At 32.9% G+C, this 17,950-nt stretch overlaps 3 protein-coding genes across 4 annotated transcripts in view; 2 read left to right on the forward strand and 1 right to left on the reverse strand.

Annotated features, from left to right (window-relative positions):
• The first annotated feature begins 1,580 nt into the window (after positions 1 to 1,580).
• LOC140040644 (band 3 anion transport protein-like) overlaps positions 1,581 to 17,950 on the forward strand; it is a 35,824-nt gene continuing 19,454 nt past the window's right edge. Inside the window, exons 1-4 of one of the 2 annotated variants that reach the window (XM_072086726.1) lie at positions 1,581 to 1,646; positions 15,063 to 15,615; positions 16,056 to 16,207; positions 16,785 to 16,978. In XM_072086726.1, the coding sequence (XP_071942827.1) occupies positions 15,084 to 15,615; positions 16,056 to 16,207; positions 16,785 to 16,978 (878 nt within the window). In that variant the 5' untranslated portion in view covers positions 1,581 to 1,646; positions 15,063 to 15,083. Of the gene's footprint in view, positions 1,647 to 11,369; positions 11,427 to 15,062; positions 15,616 to 16,055; positions 16,208 to 16,784; positions 16,979 to 17,950 lie in introns of those variants that run through there. The other variant, XM_072086725.1, reaches the window with a different exon arrangement.
• On the forward strand, positions 3,247 to 8,490 carry LOC140039327 (uncharacterized). Its single transcript, XM_072084931.1, has 7 exons — positions 3,247 to 3,271; positions 3,480 to 3,925; positions 4,069 to 4,162; positions 6,402 to 7,221; positions 7,321 to 7,541; positions 7,637 to 7,809; positions 8,161 to 8,490. The coding sequence occupies exons 1-7, from the start codon at positions 3,247 to 3,249 to the stop codon at positions 8,488 to 8,490; spliced, it is 2,109 nt and encodes a 702-aa protein (XP_071941032.1).
• The window catches only part of LOC140040647 (CUE domain-containing protein 2-A-like), a 39,623-nt gene continuing 38,167 nt past the window's right edge, over positions 16,495 to 17,950 (reverse strand). Inside the window, exon 8 of the mRNA XM_072086734.1 lies at positions 16,495 to 16,505. The gene's annotated coding sequence lies outside the window, so the exon portion shown is untranslated. The remainder of the gene's footprint in view (positions 16,506 to 17,950) is intronic.

Genomic DNA, 17,950 nt, shown 5'->3' on the forward strand with positions numbered 1-17,950 from the left:
GAAAATCTGTTTATATAAATCTGTACACTTTAATATAAGCGTGTGTTTACTCATATACAGTTCATGTGCAACATAACAGTGTCTGTCTCCCCTGATTAGTACAGTAGTGTTTTTATGATGTTTTTATTGTTACTTTATATGTACCTAGTTTTTATTATTATTAATTAAATTATCTTGGCAGTCTACTCTCTTTTATAATTGTTTTATATTATATGTATTCATACTTTTGCTATAATATATATAGAAAGAATCCACATGTACTGGAAGTAATAAACTGAATATCTTCTTTTTTAAGACAAAATGTATAAATAATCATGTTAGAAAAACAGTATCGCTTTTTGATGATGAACAACTCTAAAATGTATATAGGAAATGTTTTTTTTTTATTTTGTATCTATTATGTTGTGTTTAGTTTTATGTTTTTTATGTAAAAGGGTCCTGCGAAAACAGAAGTGTAAACTTCTCTATGCAGGATCCTTACCATCATTTATGCTATGAAACTGTATTTATAAACGATGAGTAAATAAATGTGAATTGAATTGAATTGTTCTAGTTTATTTAGTTGGTACTTGACCTCACCATAGTTTGTGAGTGCCAGCATTCCAAAAGTGAAGCTTGTCAAATGAATTACTGTAATTAACAATATCATGTCATCCCTCTGGGGTGTGGATGATCACTAACTTTTAACACCGGAAAAAAAATTATTTGTCCTATTCCTGAGAAGAATCTGTGAGTTTGGTGTCATTTCAATCACCACAATAAAAAATAAAATTAACATAAATCTAACCTAGCTTTGCCTAACCTTTATTGCTAATCTAGGTACCTGTACAGTATGAAAAATGACTCATTATTTGTTTTGAAACATTATGACATGTTTATTACTGTACTAAACAATAGTATAATATTTAACTGCTTAAGTACACAAATAATTGATGTTTGTGTTAGTTGATGAAGTACTTTTACTTGTCAGTCATAATTTTAGATGTTTGATTTCACAATATCATTCCACCTTGAAAGTCTCTCTCTCTTCTTCATTGAGTAGCAAAAATAACATATTTTATTCATAAATCAATTAAAAATATATTTTAACAAGAAAATAATATACTAAATTACCATTACTATATTTATTTGTATTAATAATATTTCATATTATAATAATAATAATGAATAAAAGAACTGGTACACTAATATTCAACGTTGAATGTAATCAAAACTAATCTCCTCCATTGAGTAGCAAAAAAAACAACCTATTTTTTCCATAATCAATTTTGAATATATTCTTACTAACCAGAAAACAATACAAAACTCAAAGCCTTTTTCTTTGTATTAATATTTCATATTTATAATTAATGTACAAGAACTATTATTTTACTAATAAGAGGCACATGTTATCCAGTTGATATATTATTTCAATAATTCAAAGTGCAAATGAGGTCAAATAAAAGTATTTGCTGTATAGTCTGTGTGCAAACAATTGGCTTTTATTGATCACATAAGAAGTGTTTTAATTTAATTCACAGGCATGAACGGACAATAGGCTGTGCACTATCAAACACTCTGGAATTTATAGGATTATTTCTGGTTATTTTACTTATTTAACCATTTCTCATAAACAGGTGGATTTTAAATTTCATTGCTGTAGAAAAGTAAGGGATGTTTTTTTTTTATTGTAGGCCTACTGTATAAGATAGCAATAATGGTATTGTATTGATAGATAGTGTCTGTAGTGTGTGCATGATACAGACAAAATTCAGTGTTATTGTATACGTATTCAATTTTTATAATGCCATGTTGCCAGATCTGTGGGGTTAACAAATATTGAATTGTTTGATAGTTAGGTTCAAATTATTATTAATGTACAACTGTCAAACCTGTAGTTATTGTATTAATAAAATGTTTCTTTTGTTGTTGCATGGAGAAAATATTATTAATAAACCTCCATGGTTGTACAGTATACTGTATTAAGCCTGATCTACTTTATATTTTGTTCTATCCAAACCATAGTGGTTTCAATTGAGTTTTTTTTTTTACTGAATGAAAATGAAGCTTGATCTTTTTATTTAATATTAGATTATTTTAAATTGCAGTTTCTCTATGTATGAATTTACCCTTTGTTATTGACATATTTCATTATAGGAAATATGTTCATTGTTACATATTACCAAAAATCAATAAAGTTGTTATGGTAGTGTTAACAAATTAAGTAGATAATATTGGCCTGTGCAAAGGTAAAGTAGTTGGAACCAATGCGCTTGCAAGTGGTAAAAGGTATAAAGATAAAAATATGAACATGATTTAAAGGTAGAGTTTGTCGACACTTGCGTGCTTGTTTTGAACGCAGATTAATTTATTGCGGTCTACTGTTATTATCGAAGCAAACATTACTAATGAGAATATAAAGTGAACGATTTAGTTTCCAAGCTTTCTCATTGTCCTTCTTAGCATTTAATTTGATTCTTAAAAATCAGCAAACTATGAGGACTTAATGAAATTGTGAGGAAAAGAAAATTGTTTGAACATCAAATGAAGATAAATTAATCTATTGTATAATAGCTAAATGTCAGATCAGTCAAAACATCTGGACTGCTCTCGGTCAAGCTGTATTCCGATACAACCTGTATCAGCTACAATATTACCAAAGGTCTAGTTGTCATCAAGTCTGAAAGCTATACTGGCGGGGACATTTGTCCCTACTAGGTTTAACCAAGTCAGGCAGGTTTCAGGCTCTTCAGGCCTATGGTAGTATTAGTTAGTTAGCTCTCTCATAAAAGAGCAGCCCTTAAACCATAGAAATATCCAGCTAGTGTCTGGGAGGGTTTAGTTTTCTCACTCGGAGCTGAAGTCCCGTAAGGCAGTTTAGTGAACTTTGTTCTACTTTTCTGGCAACTTCTGCAGCAGAGCTAGTACCAGTCGTATTGGTTTCCATTCCACTGGACACTACTAGTAATGCCGAGAGGGGATTCCTGATAATTGGGCAGCTCAGGATTCCATATATTATGCCCTGGCATACTTGGAGAGGCCACTCCAACTTTGTTTGTACAAAGGATCAACACGGGGATCGTCAGTTACCGGTAATAAGTCTGTTGTCCAATTGGCGTAGGACTTGACGCCAGGGGTCGATCTCGACAGTGGGAGGGATTATTTAATTCCATTGAATAGCTACCGCCCGCCTTAAGCTGGGCAGCCCCCAGCCAATTAGGTGCTATTCCGCCACCGATTGCTTGTCTCACTGGGTGCGTGGGACTTATGGTTTTAATTAGCCTGACAGGCAGTTAGATTGAATGTACCCAAGACAAAAAGAAAAATTAGAAATAGAAATAATTATAAAACAAAGCTTCATTTAAAACTTGGTACATGGAATATTTGTACTCTTAGAACTGGATTGAATAATGATCTGCAGAAAATAGATGATGCACGTAAAACAGCAGTCATCGACTCTGAGCTCTTACGTCTTGACCTTGATATTGTTGCTTTTTAAGAAACACGCTTGCTAGAATCTGGTTCACTGGAGGAAAGTAACTATACTTTTATATGGAAAGGGAATAATACTGGCTGTGTGAGGCAGCATGGAGTTGGTTTTGCCATCAAGAATAACTTGTTCAGAGATGTTGTAGTATTAGAAGGCAGTAATGAGAGGCTGCTTGCAATTAGGCTTTCAAACTCTATTGAGTCACCCGTCATCTTGAGTTTGTATGCACCAACACTTATGAGTTCCGACGAGGTTAAAGATCAGTTTTATCAATATCTGCATTCTTTTATTAAGAACATTCCTGAGAAAACGCCTTTAATTTTGCTCGGTGATTTTAATGCTCGAGTTGGTGACAACAGGGCAGCATGGCCAGCATGCTTAGGGAATTTTGGTGTTGGAAAGCTAAATGAAAATGGACAGAGGCTTCTTGAATTATGCTCATACTTCAAACTTTGCGTAACTAACACATTTTTCAAATCAAAGACATCTCACAAAGTTTCATGGAGACATCCTAGGTCTAAACACTGGCATCAGCTCGACTTAATAATCACACGCCGTTCTTCTTTAAATGATGTTAAAAATACTTGTACGTTTCATAGTGCAGTTTGCGAAACAGACCACTCTCTGGTCTGCAGTCGACTAAAAATTGTGCAAAAGCAAAGACCAAAAACCAAACATCACCCTCTTCGGAAGGTCAATGTCAAGGAAACATCCGACACTGATAAATGTGCAAAGTTTAAACATCAATTAGCAAAAAATCTTGCTATGCAAGATGAGTGCAAAGATATTGAAGAATAGTGGGGGAAAATGAAAACTGCAATTTATGACTCTGCTATAGAAGTGTTTGAGTGTTGACAAAGTGCGAGGCAGCGAGGCACGCGAGGCAAGCGATGCATGCCAAATATTTGTGCGAGGCATCATTTTATCATTTCCAAAAGTGCGAGGCATCATTTTATCATTTCCAAAAGTGCGAGGCATGCGAGGCATATAGTTTACAATTTCAAAAAGGTGCGAGGCATATCTTAACGTGCTATTATGATATATTATAGGCCTAATAATCAATCGATACAAGCGTATCTAAATAGATTCGTGTATACACTCATCATGTTGTTTATTTTTATGTAACGATTGTTTTTTCATTCAAGTCATATCGTGTCAAATTTTACTTTTACAAAAGTGCCCAAACTACGGTTCAAAAATCTGAACGGCAGTCTTCAACTTTCGATAAACAATAATTGTTATAGCGACACACTCATCAAATGACTGCAATGTTTGTTGGCATTTCGAGCGTGTTCACTCACATGTCTCTCGAACATAGCAGAGTGAAAATAATATTTTGTCACACCCCTGCGCCTAGATCCGGTAGACCCGAGAGATGGACAATCCCTCTTTACTATTTAGCAGGTAGCGGAATGATTCAGCCCTCAGCTCAGAGGATTGTGTTGCATTCCCCTCCTATAGCACGTGGTTTCAGCAGCAACGCACAGACTTCTCTCTGAGCGGCGTGCCAAAGACATTTTTGACATTCCATTCTCTAGGAACAACACGTGTACCTCTCTCGCAAATAAGGTGAACAGCGATTGCCAGGACAAGTTCAATAACTGGCGGTGAATAAAAGGTAACTGATATGCCGATCCAATAACATGCCGCAAAGAAAAAAATTGCGACAGAATTCTGGTGCGCGTGTGAAAAAAGACTTACGTCCGACAATTGTAATACTAGGCCTAAAATTAAACTTTAGCTAATATGCTTAGCCCTAACCTAGATAAGAGGCCTATGTAGAAAATAATTTAATCAATTTTGATAAAATAATAATTGGTGTAATATTTAATAATGATACACTATTCCTGTTTTAGTAAGCTAGGTATATTACGAACGATTTTTATTTATTGTTGTCCATGTACGTACTAATAAACCTGGCGCTAGTTTCCTTCGCTTGTATTTTTCCTCCAAATTTGATAACTAACTTTATCGTGTGAATACCACACCTTAGAAGTATACCTCATGAGTACTTTAATGAAAGAATCACATAAAAAGTAACACATAAATCCTTAAATTAATGATTTTACAGGCGTGTTTCTCGCACACTGTTCGCGAATTTCACTTATTCAATGTTCAATATTTTTGTTTCTATGGAGCGCCAAAAGAGCAACGATAATAGAGGACTAAAACTCAGTGGAATGCGTCAGTTTCTCATGCATTTATTGGTGAAAAACACGTTTTATTTCAATATATTTGTTAATTTGTCAATAAAAATGTTGTAATATGTTACTGCTGATACTGTTCTGTTTTCAAAGAATAATAATCGATCCTAAATCAACATCACTACCTAGTCTAGACCTAGGACATCCTACTAAGGATATTATGATGAATTTTTCTATTTTATTCTTTAAAAGGTTAACGAAACCGTGTACATTATCAACAGTAACATTTTTCCTTACTGACAGTGACAAAATCTATTGAAATTCTACTTGATTTTCACCAAATAATGCGTTAAATATAAATGGATTCCACAGAGTTTTTAGCCCTCTAATTAATTTTGCTCTTTTGGCGTTCCATAGAAACCAAAATATTGAACATTGAGTGTGCGAAATGCGAGAAAAACAACGTCTGTAAAATCACCAATTTAATGGATTTATTGTTACTTTTATGTGATTTTTCTTCATTAAAGTAGGCCTACTAATTCTAAGCTGTGGTATTCAGGATAAAGCCTTGGTTAAATTACAAGGCAGGTGCAAAAGGAAACTAGCCTAGCGGGCCTTGCAATTTTGAGAAATGATAAAATGATGCCTCGCATTTTTTGATGATGGTAAAACGATGCCTCGCATAAATTTCTGACTTGCCTCGCATGCTTTCCCTGCCTCGCGTGCCTCGCTGCCTCGCACTTTGTTACTACCCGAAGTGTTTGGTAAGAAAATAAAAAACAACCAAGACTGGTTTGAAGAAAAGTTTGAAAAGTTACTGCCCGTCATTGAGAAGAAACATACAGCTCTGTTAGCTTACAAGACTCGCGCTACACGGCATAATCTTGCTTCTCTACGTTTAGCAAGGGCTGATGTTCAACGAGTTGTGCGCCAGTGCACTAACGAGTACTGGGAGGAATTTAGTGCTCAGATACAACAAGTTGCTGATACAGGGCACTTGAAGGGAATGTATGAAGGAATCCGAAAAGCCATTGGGCCAGTGCAAAAGAAAACAGCACAAATTAAAGACCGAAATGGTAATGTGATAATCGATCAGAAGAAACAGATGGACCGATGGGTAGAACATTACTCAGAAGTTTACCAAACTAAGATGCCTGTATCCCAGGAGGAACTAAAAAATGTTCAAAATTTACCAACTATGTTGGAACTTGATGCCTACCCAACTATGGATGAAGTACGATCAGCAGTAAAGCAACTGTCTTCAGGCAAGGCTCCTGGTGATGATGGTATACCAACTGAAATTATTAAAGCAGGTGGCCTGACTCTAATACATCATCTGCATGAGCTTATTAGTCTCTGTTGGTCTCTTGGTAAACTTCCACAGGATTTCAAGAATGCATCCATTGTCACTCTGTACAAGAATAAAGGTGATCGTCGTTGCTGTGATAATTATCGCGGCATTTCTCTGTTTAATATCTGTGGAAAAGTATTTGGAAAAGTAGTTCTACAACGTCTGCTGCCTTTAGCGGAAAGGGTATATCCAGAGTCTCAGTGTAGTTTTCGCTTTGGAAGATCTACCATTGATATGATATTCTCTATTAGACAGCTGTAGGAAAAATGTGTTGAGCAAAAACTCTACCTGGCATTTATCGATCTCACTAAGGCTTTTGACCTTATTAATAGAGACTGTCTATTTGAAATCCTAAGGGAAATTGGATGTCCACCTACTCTATTAAATATTATCCGATCCTTCCATCAAGGAATGCAAGCTACTGTCAAGTACAATGGAGCAGTGTCTGATTCATTTGAAGTCGAGAGTGGGACAAAACAAGGAGATGTTCTTGCCCCTCTTCTTTTTGGGATTTACTTTGCAGTCGTCCTCCAAAGAGCTTTTGAACCTAATCTTATGGAAGGAGTTTTATTGCATTGTACAGTAGATCTTCTGGCAAGCTGTACAACCCGGCCAGACTTAAAGCTAAGACAAAAATATTTAAGGTTCTTCTTCGTGATTTTCTTTATGCAGATGATGCCTGTTTCTGCAGCCATTCTCCTAATGGTCTACAACTTCTACTTGATAAATATTCATGTGCCTGTGAACACTTTGGTCTCACCATAAGTGTAAAGAAAACAAAGATTTTACCGTTTAAAACAACTGGTCAAAACAATTTTACTGTCAACAATTTTCTACTTGAAAATGTTAGTAAATTTTCTTATCTTGGTTCAGTTATAACTTATAACAACTCTCTTAATTGTGAACTAAACATTCAAATCGGAAGAGCTTCTAGTACTCTCAGTCAGTTGTCTGCACGTATTTGGGAAAACAAAAATATTAGAGTGGCTGTGAAGATAAAAGTGTATATGGCATGTGTCATTAGCGTCCTCTTGTATGGAGCTGAATCATGGACAACCTATGCTAGATAAGAAAAGAAACTAAATGTCTTTCACCTCCGCTGTCTCCGGACTATCTTAAATATCAGATGGCAGGACAGAGTAACAAACAACAGTATCCTTGATAGATGTGGCATTTATTTTACATTAATTCGACAGCGAAGACTACGATGGCTTGGTCATGTCAGAAGAATGGACGATACAAGAACTCCAAAGGTTATGTTGTACGGTGAGCTAGCGAATTGTAAAAGATCCAAAGGACGTCCACTTTTGCGTTTCAAAGATGCATGTAAAAGAGACTTGAAGGCAATGGACATCAATGTTAACACCTGGGAAAAAAAGGCTGATAACCGAAAATCATGGAAAGATTGTATTAAGGTAGGACTTGTACACAGTGAAGAAAGATATCGTATGGAAAATGAAGAGAGGTATCTGAAAAGAAAATCTAGATCAGCCACTGGAACTCACACAGAGTCGCTGGAAAACTGATGAAATTCTCTCCAATGTCGTCTCCATAGTCAATCTTGACTGAAGGATGCCTGATGATGATGATTTTAATAGCTGTACAATAGTTTGTTAGACTTTGTACAGAGAGCACTCTATTTCTTCCAAAACCATGGGACCAATAATCATGCCATTTCCCTGAAGTACAGTATTTTAACAGTGATTTTCCACTTTTTAAAACCAAGACCAATAAAAATATATAATTATAAGTTTATTCCCCGATTTTCAAGCTCCGCTGATTAAATCGTAACATTGATTATCGCATGTAATTGTATACATAAACAATTTTATTGCCTTAAATGGTTTTCTTGAAGTTGAATGTATGTAGTGATTCATTTTTCATGTTTTAACGACTCGGGTTTTATTAAAAAATGGTAGCACCAATAAAATGTTGGTGACTACCTATTAAAATAGTACTTTAAGAAAATAAATAAATAACAAAAAAACCAACCTCTTTCCCCTTGAAAATTAGTATAGTATATTTTTTTTAAATTTCAGGCAATTCTCAGCCATTTTTACACATTCAGGTTACAGAGACGTAATTGGATTCAGCAATAGATTATTATACAGTATTTGCTATGTACTAAATTATTTTACAAATTTGATATCTAGCTTCAAATTGACAAAAACACCCATATGAATGCTTGAATAAAATATGATAGATAATCTGTTGAAAGTTCATGTATGTTTATTTTTATGTTTATTTATACTTTTGTTTTCAGAACATTTAGAATGCTGATGTAAACAGGCAAAGAAAGATAAAGTGTATGACATGATAACAATTTATCACTATAACATTTTTTTACTATAGTCATGTCATGATTTACACCTATCAAATGCTATTATTTTTCACTAAGTACAGTATGTCAATGGCATAAAACTCGGCGATGAGCGCTCACTGGGCCCCTGAGCAAGGTATCGGAGGAGTAGTAGGTTGAAACGGCTAAAATTGACTCCTCCAGCAGTGGAGGACGACTTTAGGATCGTCCCTAAACTAGGACCTCAGGCCTCTGAGTTATGCTATTGCAAGTTATTGATTATATTCAGTTTAGCTGTATCATCCCCTGTCGGATGTAGCCCTCCTCATGCTTCTGCCAATCCCACCTGTTCTGTGCTATCCTCGCCCACGTGGTGCCTGCATACTTTGTAATGTCGTCCCTCCATCGCCGTTTCTGCCTCTTTTTCTTCTGCCGGTTCTTGTTTGCCAGTCTGTCATACGTTTTGTCCACCTGTTGTCATCCCTTCTTGCAAGGTGTCCCGCCAACGCAAGTTTCACAACCATAAGTTGATTATATTACAATACACTATATTTACACTACATTGTATTCAAGTTTTTAAATGTTGCAATAATTATTGATTTATTATGAAAGTTAAGAACATAAATCAGTGTTTGGGGCAATATAATGTTCTTTCGGCCTTCATTAATTTAACTACTACTTCAGAACTACAGTATTTCATTTTCCATAGAAATACAAAGCAACATGAAAATTTACCCAAAAAATTAAAATGCTTCAGATGTTTTTATTATCTTGTTAAAAGGAAGACATGCATTCTGAAGTTAAAAGTTCTTTAGGTTGGAACACAACAAGCTCTTTGCTTTAACCCTTGGCACTGCTTGTGATAAGAGTGAAAACATGTTTAATGTTTTAACTTTACTTTGATTTTAATTATGTTATTCTTTAGGCCTTGAATAGGTCATTCAGATTCCCAACAGTCTAGTACTCAGATTAGCGTACCCATAGGAATCCTCTCTCTCCTTTACACTATATCAGGTACATGATTTGTGACTGATATTCATGTTTATCTGACAGAGGCCTACAAAGATAGTTTGTTTATTGTATATCTGATTGTAGAGTTTTTTATTTACGTTATGTGTTAATAAATTACTTGGTGGTATACCATCTTTAAAAACCTTTATAAAGCTCAAAGCAATTACTGTACAATAATGTCAACTGGAACCAGTCAAATGATGGCATGATGTTCTCAATAGTGAGGACTGTTAACATAACAAGTAGGTACAGTAGGCCTATATACAGGCTGGAGTTAAATATTACCGTTACGTATATGTTCTTTTTAGGATTGTGAAACATTAGGGAGGTTTCTCATCTTATGAATATGATTTTTTTAAATGGATACGTCATACATTTGTTAAACTTTGCGATGATCTTCCTTTCATATTCGTAAAACATATTCGTGTTGGCAAAAATTGACATTCATAATCGTAAGTACAAAACGAATATAGTTTTTGATGTATTTTATCACATTTTGCATTAAATAAAAAATGAATATTATTAAAATAGATAACATAGATAATTTATTAAAAGTAATACTAAAAATATGAGGTAATTTTCACGCAAATTTTCAGATTTGTTGTAAAAACCATACGCTGTAGGCACTTTTTGTGTTTGCCCTTTGAAAACCACACAAGCCTCATTGAAGGTGATAAAGTTAATTTAAAACAAATTAGACAGGAACTTTAATTGTCACAAGAGATCAGAGGGCATAACCTCTTGTATTGTGCAAGAAATCCCTCAGTGTAAACTTGATTAATATTCTGAATTCATAATAATGTACTTATTATTATTTTAATTAATAATTAAACGGCATTTTGAACCATAATTGATAGTTTAACTTTGAGAGCTGAAGTGTACTTGTGATTTGACCAATGAAGAACTTGATTATAAGAAGATAATATTCAGCAGCCAATCAGAGAAGAGTTAGTGTTAGTCAATTATAACATGGGTGATTGATTGGTCATGACCTCAGTCTGGCCAAGTGCACTCACTGTCTGCTGTTTAGTGTCCTCTCTGGACATTATATAAGTGGCCAGTTGGGTCCTGTACTTTTCCTATCTGTAGTCTATACTGGATACATGCTGATTTAATAACAATTTGTATAAGTTGTTTTTCTCACCAATAAATGTAAGTATTAAATTCCTAGTTAAATTATTTTAACATATTTTCATAGTGCATTTATTTATTATCATTGTGGAAGTTGTATCATTAATGTTGTTAATATTAACTCATGAACATTCTCCAATTTGTGTCAATTTGCATGATTAACATGATATATGACCTTAAATAACAAATTTGTTGAGAGTTTCACACCTACTATGAGACTATTTTATAGCCTCACAGTCATGTATCATCTTGGCACAAATCTCCAATAGCTGAGTTCTCAACTTTATAAAATCATTTAATTTGAGTATACTTGTTAAAAAAATGTCTGTAGTAAATAGAAAATGTCAGTAGTTTTTTACATATAACATCTAACAGTAATTCTATATATATGCACACATGTTTCTGAGTATGCGTCAAAATATTCAGACTTGATAGTCATGAAAACGAAAGCCCACTACTGTATACTATGTCTTAACACGTGTTATAACTCTGTTGTAATTTCTCCTTATAATATCCTACAATTGATGGGCTCAACAAATGTTGGTCTGACTGAAATTTGTATCCTTCCTAAAATTTTAAAATTATTGAGGGGTACATTAAAATTTTTTACTATTTTTTTTTAATTACAAGTAAAATGAGTAAAGTAAGTAATATTTCCATACAGTATATATTTTCTTTTCCCGTAAATCTGTAATTGGGCTGAATTGAAGGATTGCAGACATTTCCGTAGTGCTTGAGAAGTCTGCAGTACCTTAAATGGATTACCCCCTTAAATGAATAGGGGTTATATAAAGTAATACTATCAGTATAGTATGTTGTAATTGTAAATTGTAATAAAATACTATACTGTAGCATATACGCCTGTGTCCACAAAAATAGAGTTTTAGTTTGGATCCAGGGTTCAAATCCCACTTGATCTATTCTCACAAAAAAAATAACTGTCAGGCCTTGGCATCTTATGTATGTGTTTGTGAATGGATTGTCACCTGCTATCGGGACAATAAAACATATTGAAAACAGTCCCTATAATATTAATAAGTTTTAAATTAAAAAGTCATTTTTTAGTACTGTTATTGTTTTTCTAATAATCTAATTACATTTAAAAATGTCTACATATTTGGCTTTTTTTTCTATCTTGAGTGACTGTTGAACATGTCATCCATTAAAATTTAAGGAAATGCTCAGGGCCAGTCTTTCAATGGTGTGATGCCTGTATGGCCTATGATTCGCCAAGAACTATAAATTAAAGCCCCCTTCCCTACGTTTTTTAGATCTAATTTAAGATCACAAACTATATTTAATGTAAAAATAATACTATATGGTCCTATTGGGATAACTTTTTTCGTCTTTAAACGGTTAAAAATGTGAAAAATAAGTCGATTCTAATAATTATAGCGGCCCGCTATAAATCCCAAAATGCATTGCGCGCGGATTGATATTTTTGTTTTTCACCTGTAATTCGCCCACTTTTCGATCGATCGTGAGGCCAAAACAAATGGAAGACTCCTAACTTTTCAGCGAAAATACCGGGTTTTCCCCAATTTGTATCAACGGAGTCTGGCAAAAATAGAAAGACAATTAATGCAGCAAATATACAACGTCAGGCTAGGTATATAGCTAGCGTATGATGTTCGTACGTTACCGATGTTTACCAGCTAGGCCTACAAAACTAAGCCTAGCTAGGCTAGGCCTAAGACCGTCCACGAGAGGTCGATCGCCGCGAGCTACTTAGGTAGTGCAAATTGTTTCTCACTTTTTATCATAATTTACCATAAAACGTACATTTAAGACAAGGAATGACATGGTTTATTGTTTTTAAAGTGATATATATGTATTATTTTCCAAAAAACGTCCAAAATTGCAGGGAAGGGGTCTTTAAGTACCTCAGATCATGGAGGTATTAAACCTCCATGCTCAGATTTAAGAATTCTATGGTGCATTTAAAATGAATTTTACTCACAAGTATCAATACTCTTTCAAAAAAAGAACTTCACAAACTTCATGTATATGAAAGGTGGAAAAACACTATTAATGTAAAATATGTTGTCATACTGTTCGAAGATAAAACATAAAATTAAAATTTCTTTCTATGTGTCAGTTTTATCATCTATTTGATTTAAATCTCAAGTACAAAGGTACAGGGTGCACTAGATTAGCAATTATGATATTTGCATTTGTATATGTGTACACTGAATCTTTTAAAAAGGCCCATGAAATTTTGTTTTCATAAACAATAAACAGTAAATATAATTGTACCTGTATATATTGAACAAAATTATCTTGTATTAATTTTTTCATAAACTGAATGTACACTATTAAATTACATTTTTTTTCATAAGCCTGAACTGAACCATTATTTTAACTTTTTATTTATTATTTTAGGTAAATTAATTAGTTGTTGAATAAGCCCCATAATGTCACCAAACAGTGCCATTTCTTTTACCATTAGCAATATTTATACCACCTTCAGCTGTTACCTCATTTATCTATTGACTCTTTCCTTCTTGATAATTATCGTTAATATTTTATTTTTTGGCATATTTTATTTAATTCATTTTATATTATAAATTTTTTTGTATTAATATTGATGTCTAAATATATTAATTGGTTATTATAAATTTATTTTAGTTTTAGATCATGGGACTGCTGACTCTTGTAGTTACAGTAATCTTATTTACTTTATTAGTCCCCGACCAATTCATCTCTGTATGTTTTATTATGTTTTTTTTAAATGGAATGAAATTATTCAGTTTTTGTAGTCACTGCTTAAATAACGTTCCAGCATTGACAAATTCTGACCACTACAAAATTCTGGGAATCCAAATCAGTTTAATCTGTCCTTTAGAAATCTTTAACTATTAAATTTAAGCTGTGCATGTTTCAGCTGTCGGCTAGAATCCATGTTGGCAGTACACTCACCAATATCACAGCTAGACTTGATCATAATCTTTATTCTATAATACTTCCCTTCTATCACATACACTATTGGCACGATTGATTGATAAAATAACAGCTTTCTGCAATAAATTCTGCATTATTAGATAGAATAAGACAAAGTACAGTTCCATAAAGCCATTCATGACTGACACTTGTAAAAATTATCAATTCAAATTTGGTTTTTATTATTTTGACCTTAAAAAATTCAAAGTGGAAAAAAAAAATGTGATTGATAGAAAATCAATTCACTGAGACAATATAGTGGGAGTTAAATTAATTCTAGAGTTTCAGACATTTTGTTAAAGTTCAACAATTAATGCATTATGTATTCTTCTCAAATGTAATGGTAATTTTGTTCAGATTCAGTTTCCTTACTTAAACTTGACAACTATTTAATGAGCTATTTTACAATTTAGGACATACAGGTACAGTACATGGTTTTCTGAAACAGTGATACTCATAATCTGTATTGCTGTGCATAAGAAGTTTATCATTGAAATCATCATCAGTTCAATTATACACTATACCACTTATACAGAGTTCATAGCAGTTCTTTCATTTGTCTGTAATCTTAATTCCTTGTTACCATATATTTATTTCCAAAAATGTTATTGTTTTTTTACATAACATTTTGTTGTTACAATTTTACTAAATTGTTTGATTTTGCTACCAGAATATATGTTTGTTAGTAAAACATATATCTTTTTTTATTTTTTGCAGACCTGAACTGGCAAATGTAGTATGGAAAATATAGCAGAAAATCAAGTTGCTACCACTAGTCCCCCTCGATGTAATGATCAGCAGAAATTAACTGTGGATATGCAGGAAGATGAATCTACTGATCAGCAATATAACAATGAGTATGTATCTCAACAAAAGAAAGAAGAGCAACCAGACAATGAGGAACAACAGGTGGAAGAGGGAGAGATGGAAGAGCTGAATGATGGACAACAAGAAGAACTTGCAACAGATTCTATGGCAATAAATCTGAAAACAAGTAAAGATGTTGATTTAAACTTTAACAATGATTCTGTTGATTTAGACACTGGTGATCATGCAACAGAAAATGGTTTAAAAAATACAAATGTACTATTAAATCAAGAAACAGACATTTTAGATGCAAAGGAACAATTAATTGATGAAGCAATATCTTCTAATAATGTGGAAAACACAAACGATACTGTAAAGGATGATGCTACAATGGTTAGACCATTGATTGTAGTGTCACATGATGAAGTTCAACCAATTGCTGTCCCAGAAACACTTAATGATGGCAAGTTTTGCTTTTCTATTTTGTAAATTTAAAATAGTAATTTATTGGTAATATAAAAATAAAGAAATCACTTAAAATAATTTTTCTTTTATAGTTTTCTATTTTTCATAAAAGTTGTTCAATTTTAATGACTCCCTAACATGCGTATTTCTTTTCATAAAAATCCTTTAAAACATTATTGATCCCAGATTTTAAAGCCACATTTACAAATTGTTGGTAAATGTCATGTAACTTTAAGTATTTTAATTATGACTGCCATCAATTGTCCAATCATAGACCACAAAGATAAATAAATGCAGTATACAATTCTGGATGTTAAATGTTCAGAATTTGAAGTGATACATTGAAGTCTAACCAAGAGATATAGAAAGTCTATTTGTATGAAACAAACTGTACTAGAAAATAATAATACCTTGCTTTATTATATTTATATTATATAGAAACATATGATGAAAAAGAAGACATGTCAATCAATCAATTGCAGACTGATTCAGACACTTTGGATCCTTCAAAAAGTGCAACACAAATTGATGCAATTGAAATGACCTCACTTGAAAATAGGTCATCAGGGGGCGAAAAGACAGCCAAAAAGGTGCATATCAAGACTACAATTCTAATTTTTTCATTTTAGATTAGTGTCAATCTTTTTATTTTGATGTTAAGCTCTGTCTACACTACCATATTTTGGCATATCAGGGTCGTATGACGGGTGCATACGCACACCCCCCCCCCCCCCATCCAAATTGCAAAAGGTCCACATTTTATAGGGTCTTAAAATAAATAAGTACTCAATATTATGAAAATAGTCAAAAATATATTAATCCGCACCCACCCAAATAAAAATCCTGCGTACGACCCTGCATATCACTACCATAATTGGGCACATCACACTTTTTTTTATAGGTTTAGTTTGATTGAGTGTAGACAGAGCTTTAGAAACTATCATTATCGTTTTTCTCAAATTTGCTACATTTGCATAGAATTCTACATAGCTATAAAACAAATAAATATTCACTATATTATATTAGTATTTCTGTAATTGTAAAAGTGTATAATCACTAATAATAAATTGTGCAAAAACAGTAAATAAAATAAAATGTTATATTGAACAAAAAAAATCTAGTTCTATACATTATTTGATAAATAAAAGAATATGTTGGACTTTTTAGATGAACTTAAAAGAAGAGTGTCTTCAGAGAACTGAAGATAAACAGAAAGAAAATGGAAATAAACAAGAAAAAAATAAAGATGAACCAAATGAACATGAAAAAGATGAACATGAAAGAAATGAAGAATATTTAGGAACAGAAGAGGATTTGAACGTAGCACATGAAGCTAACTCTACTGGTAGACATTACAAAAGGTTAGAGGTCAAACTTATTTATTATGCATAAACTTATGTTTTATTCAACAATATTCTGTATTCTACATATTTTCAAATAATTTGAATAGATGTAGCTTAAGAAAGAAGTAGGCCTATATGATAAATGTAGTGCATGAAGCTAACTCTACTGGTAGACATTACAAAAGGTTAGAGGTCAAACCTATTTATTATGCATAAACTTTTGTTTTAGTCAACAATGTTCTGTACTATACATATTTTCAAGAAATACAATTATATACAGTAGATGTAGCATAAGAAAGAAGTATACAATGAATGTATAGGATCAAAGCACTAATTCAGTGGCCTTACAATGCTGCAAATTTCAAAAGACTGTAAACCCAAAAGCCATAACACTAGGCAATTTATTTGATGGATTGATATTATGCTTTGTTTTGACTAATTGTAATGATAAATGTTTATATAATCTTGAAAGTAGGTAATGAAGATTTCTCAAAACGATTTTAAGGATTATCGTGACTACGGTCAAATGACGTTAGACAAAATATTGATGCATTGTAATTCCTCAAGGATATATTTGATCTTGGACAGGTCAAAGGTTATCCCGTGGGATTCACCGTATGATAAATCTATTAAAAGAAATTTTGATTAACCCTGTCATGCTACAATGCATATTAGGGAGGTTTCGCAACCTTACGAATACGATAACAAAAACGGATACGTCATACATACTTTTGAGCTGATCCCCATTTCATATTCGTAAAGCGTATTCGTGTTGACGAATATCACCAGTCATATTCGTAACTACAAAACGAGTATAGTTTTTGATCTATCTTGCACATTTTGCAATGAATTAGGAATGATTCATGATTATAATATAATTATAGATTTATTGAAAGTAATTTACTAAAGTAATTTATTAAAATGCCAGGTCAGTTTAGATAAATAGCAGTTTTTAAAGTCCTCACTCGCTTTGATGTTACGCTAGGCCTA

Source organism: Antedon mediterranea, chromosome 2 (genome assembly GCF_964355755.1).
Source record: "Antedon mediterranea chromosome 2, ecAntMedi1.1, whole genome shotgun sequence".
Lineage (NCBI taxonomy): Eukaryota > Metazoa > Echinodermata > Crinoidea > Comatulida > Antedonidae > Antedon > Antedon mediterranea.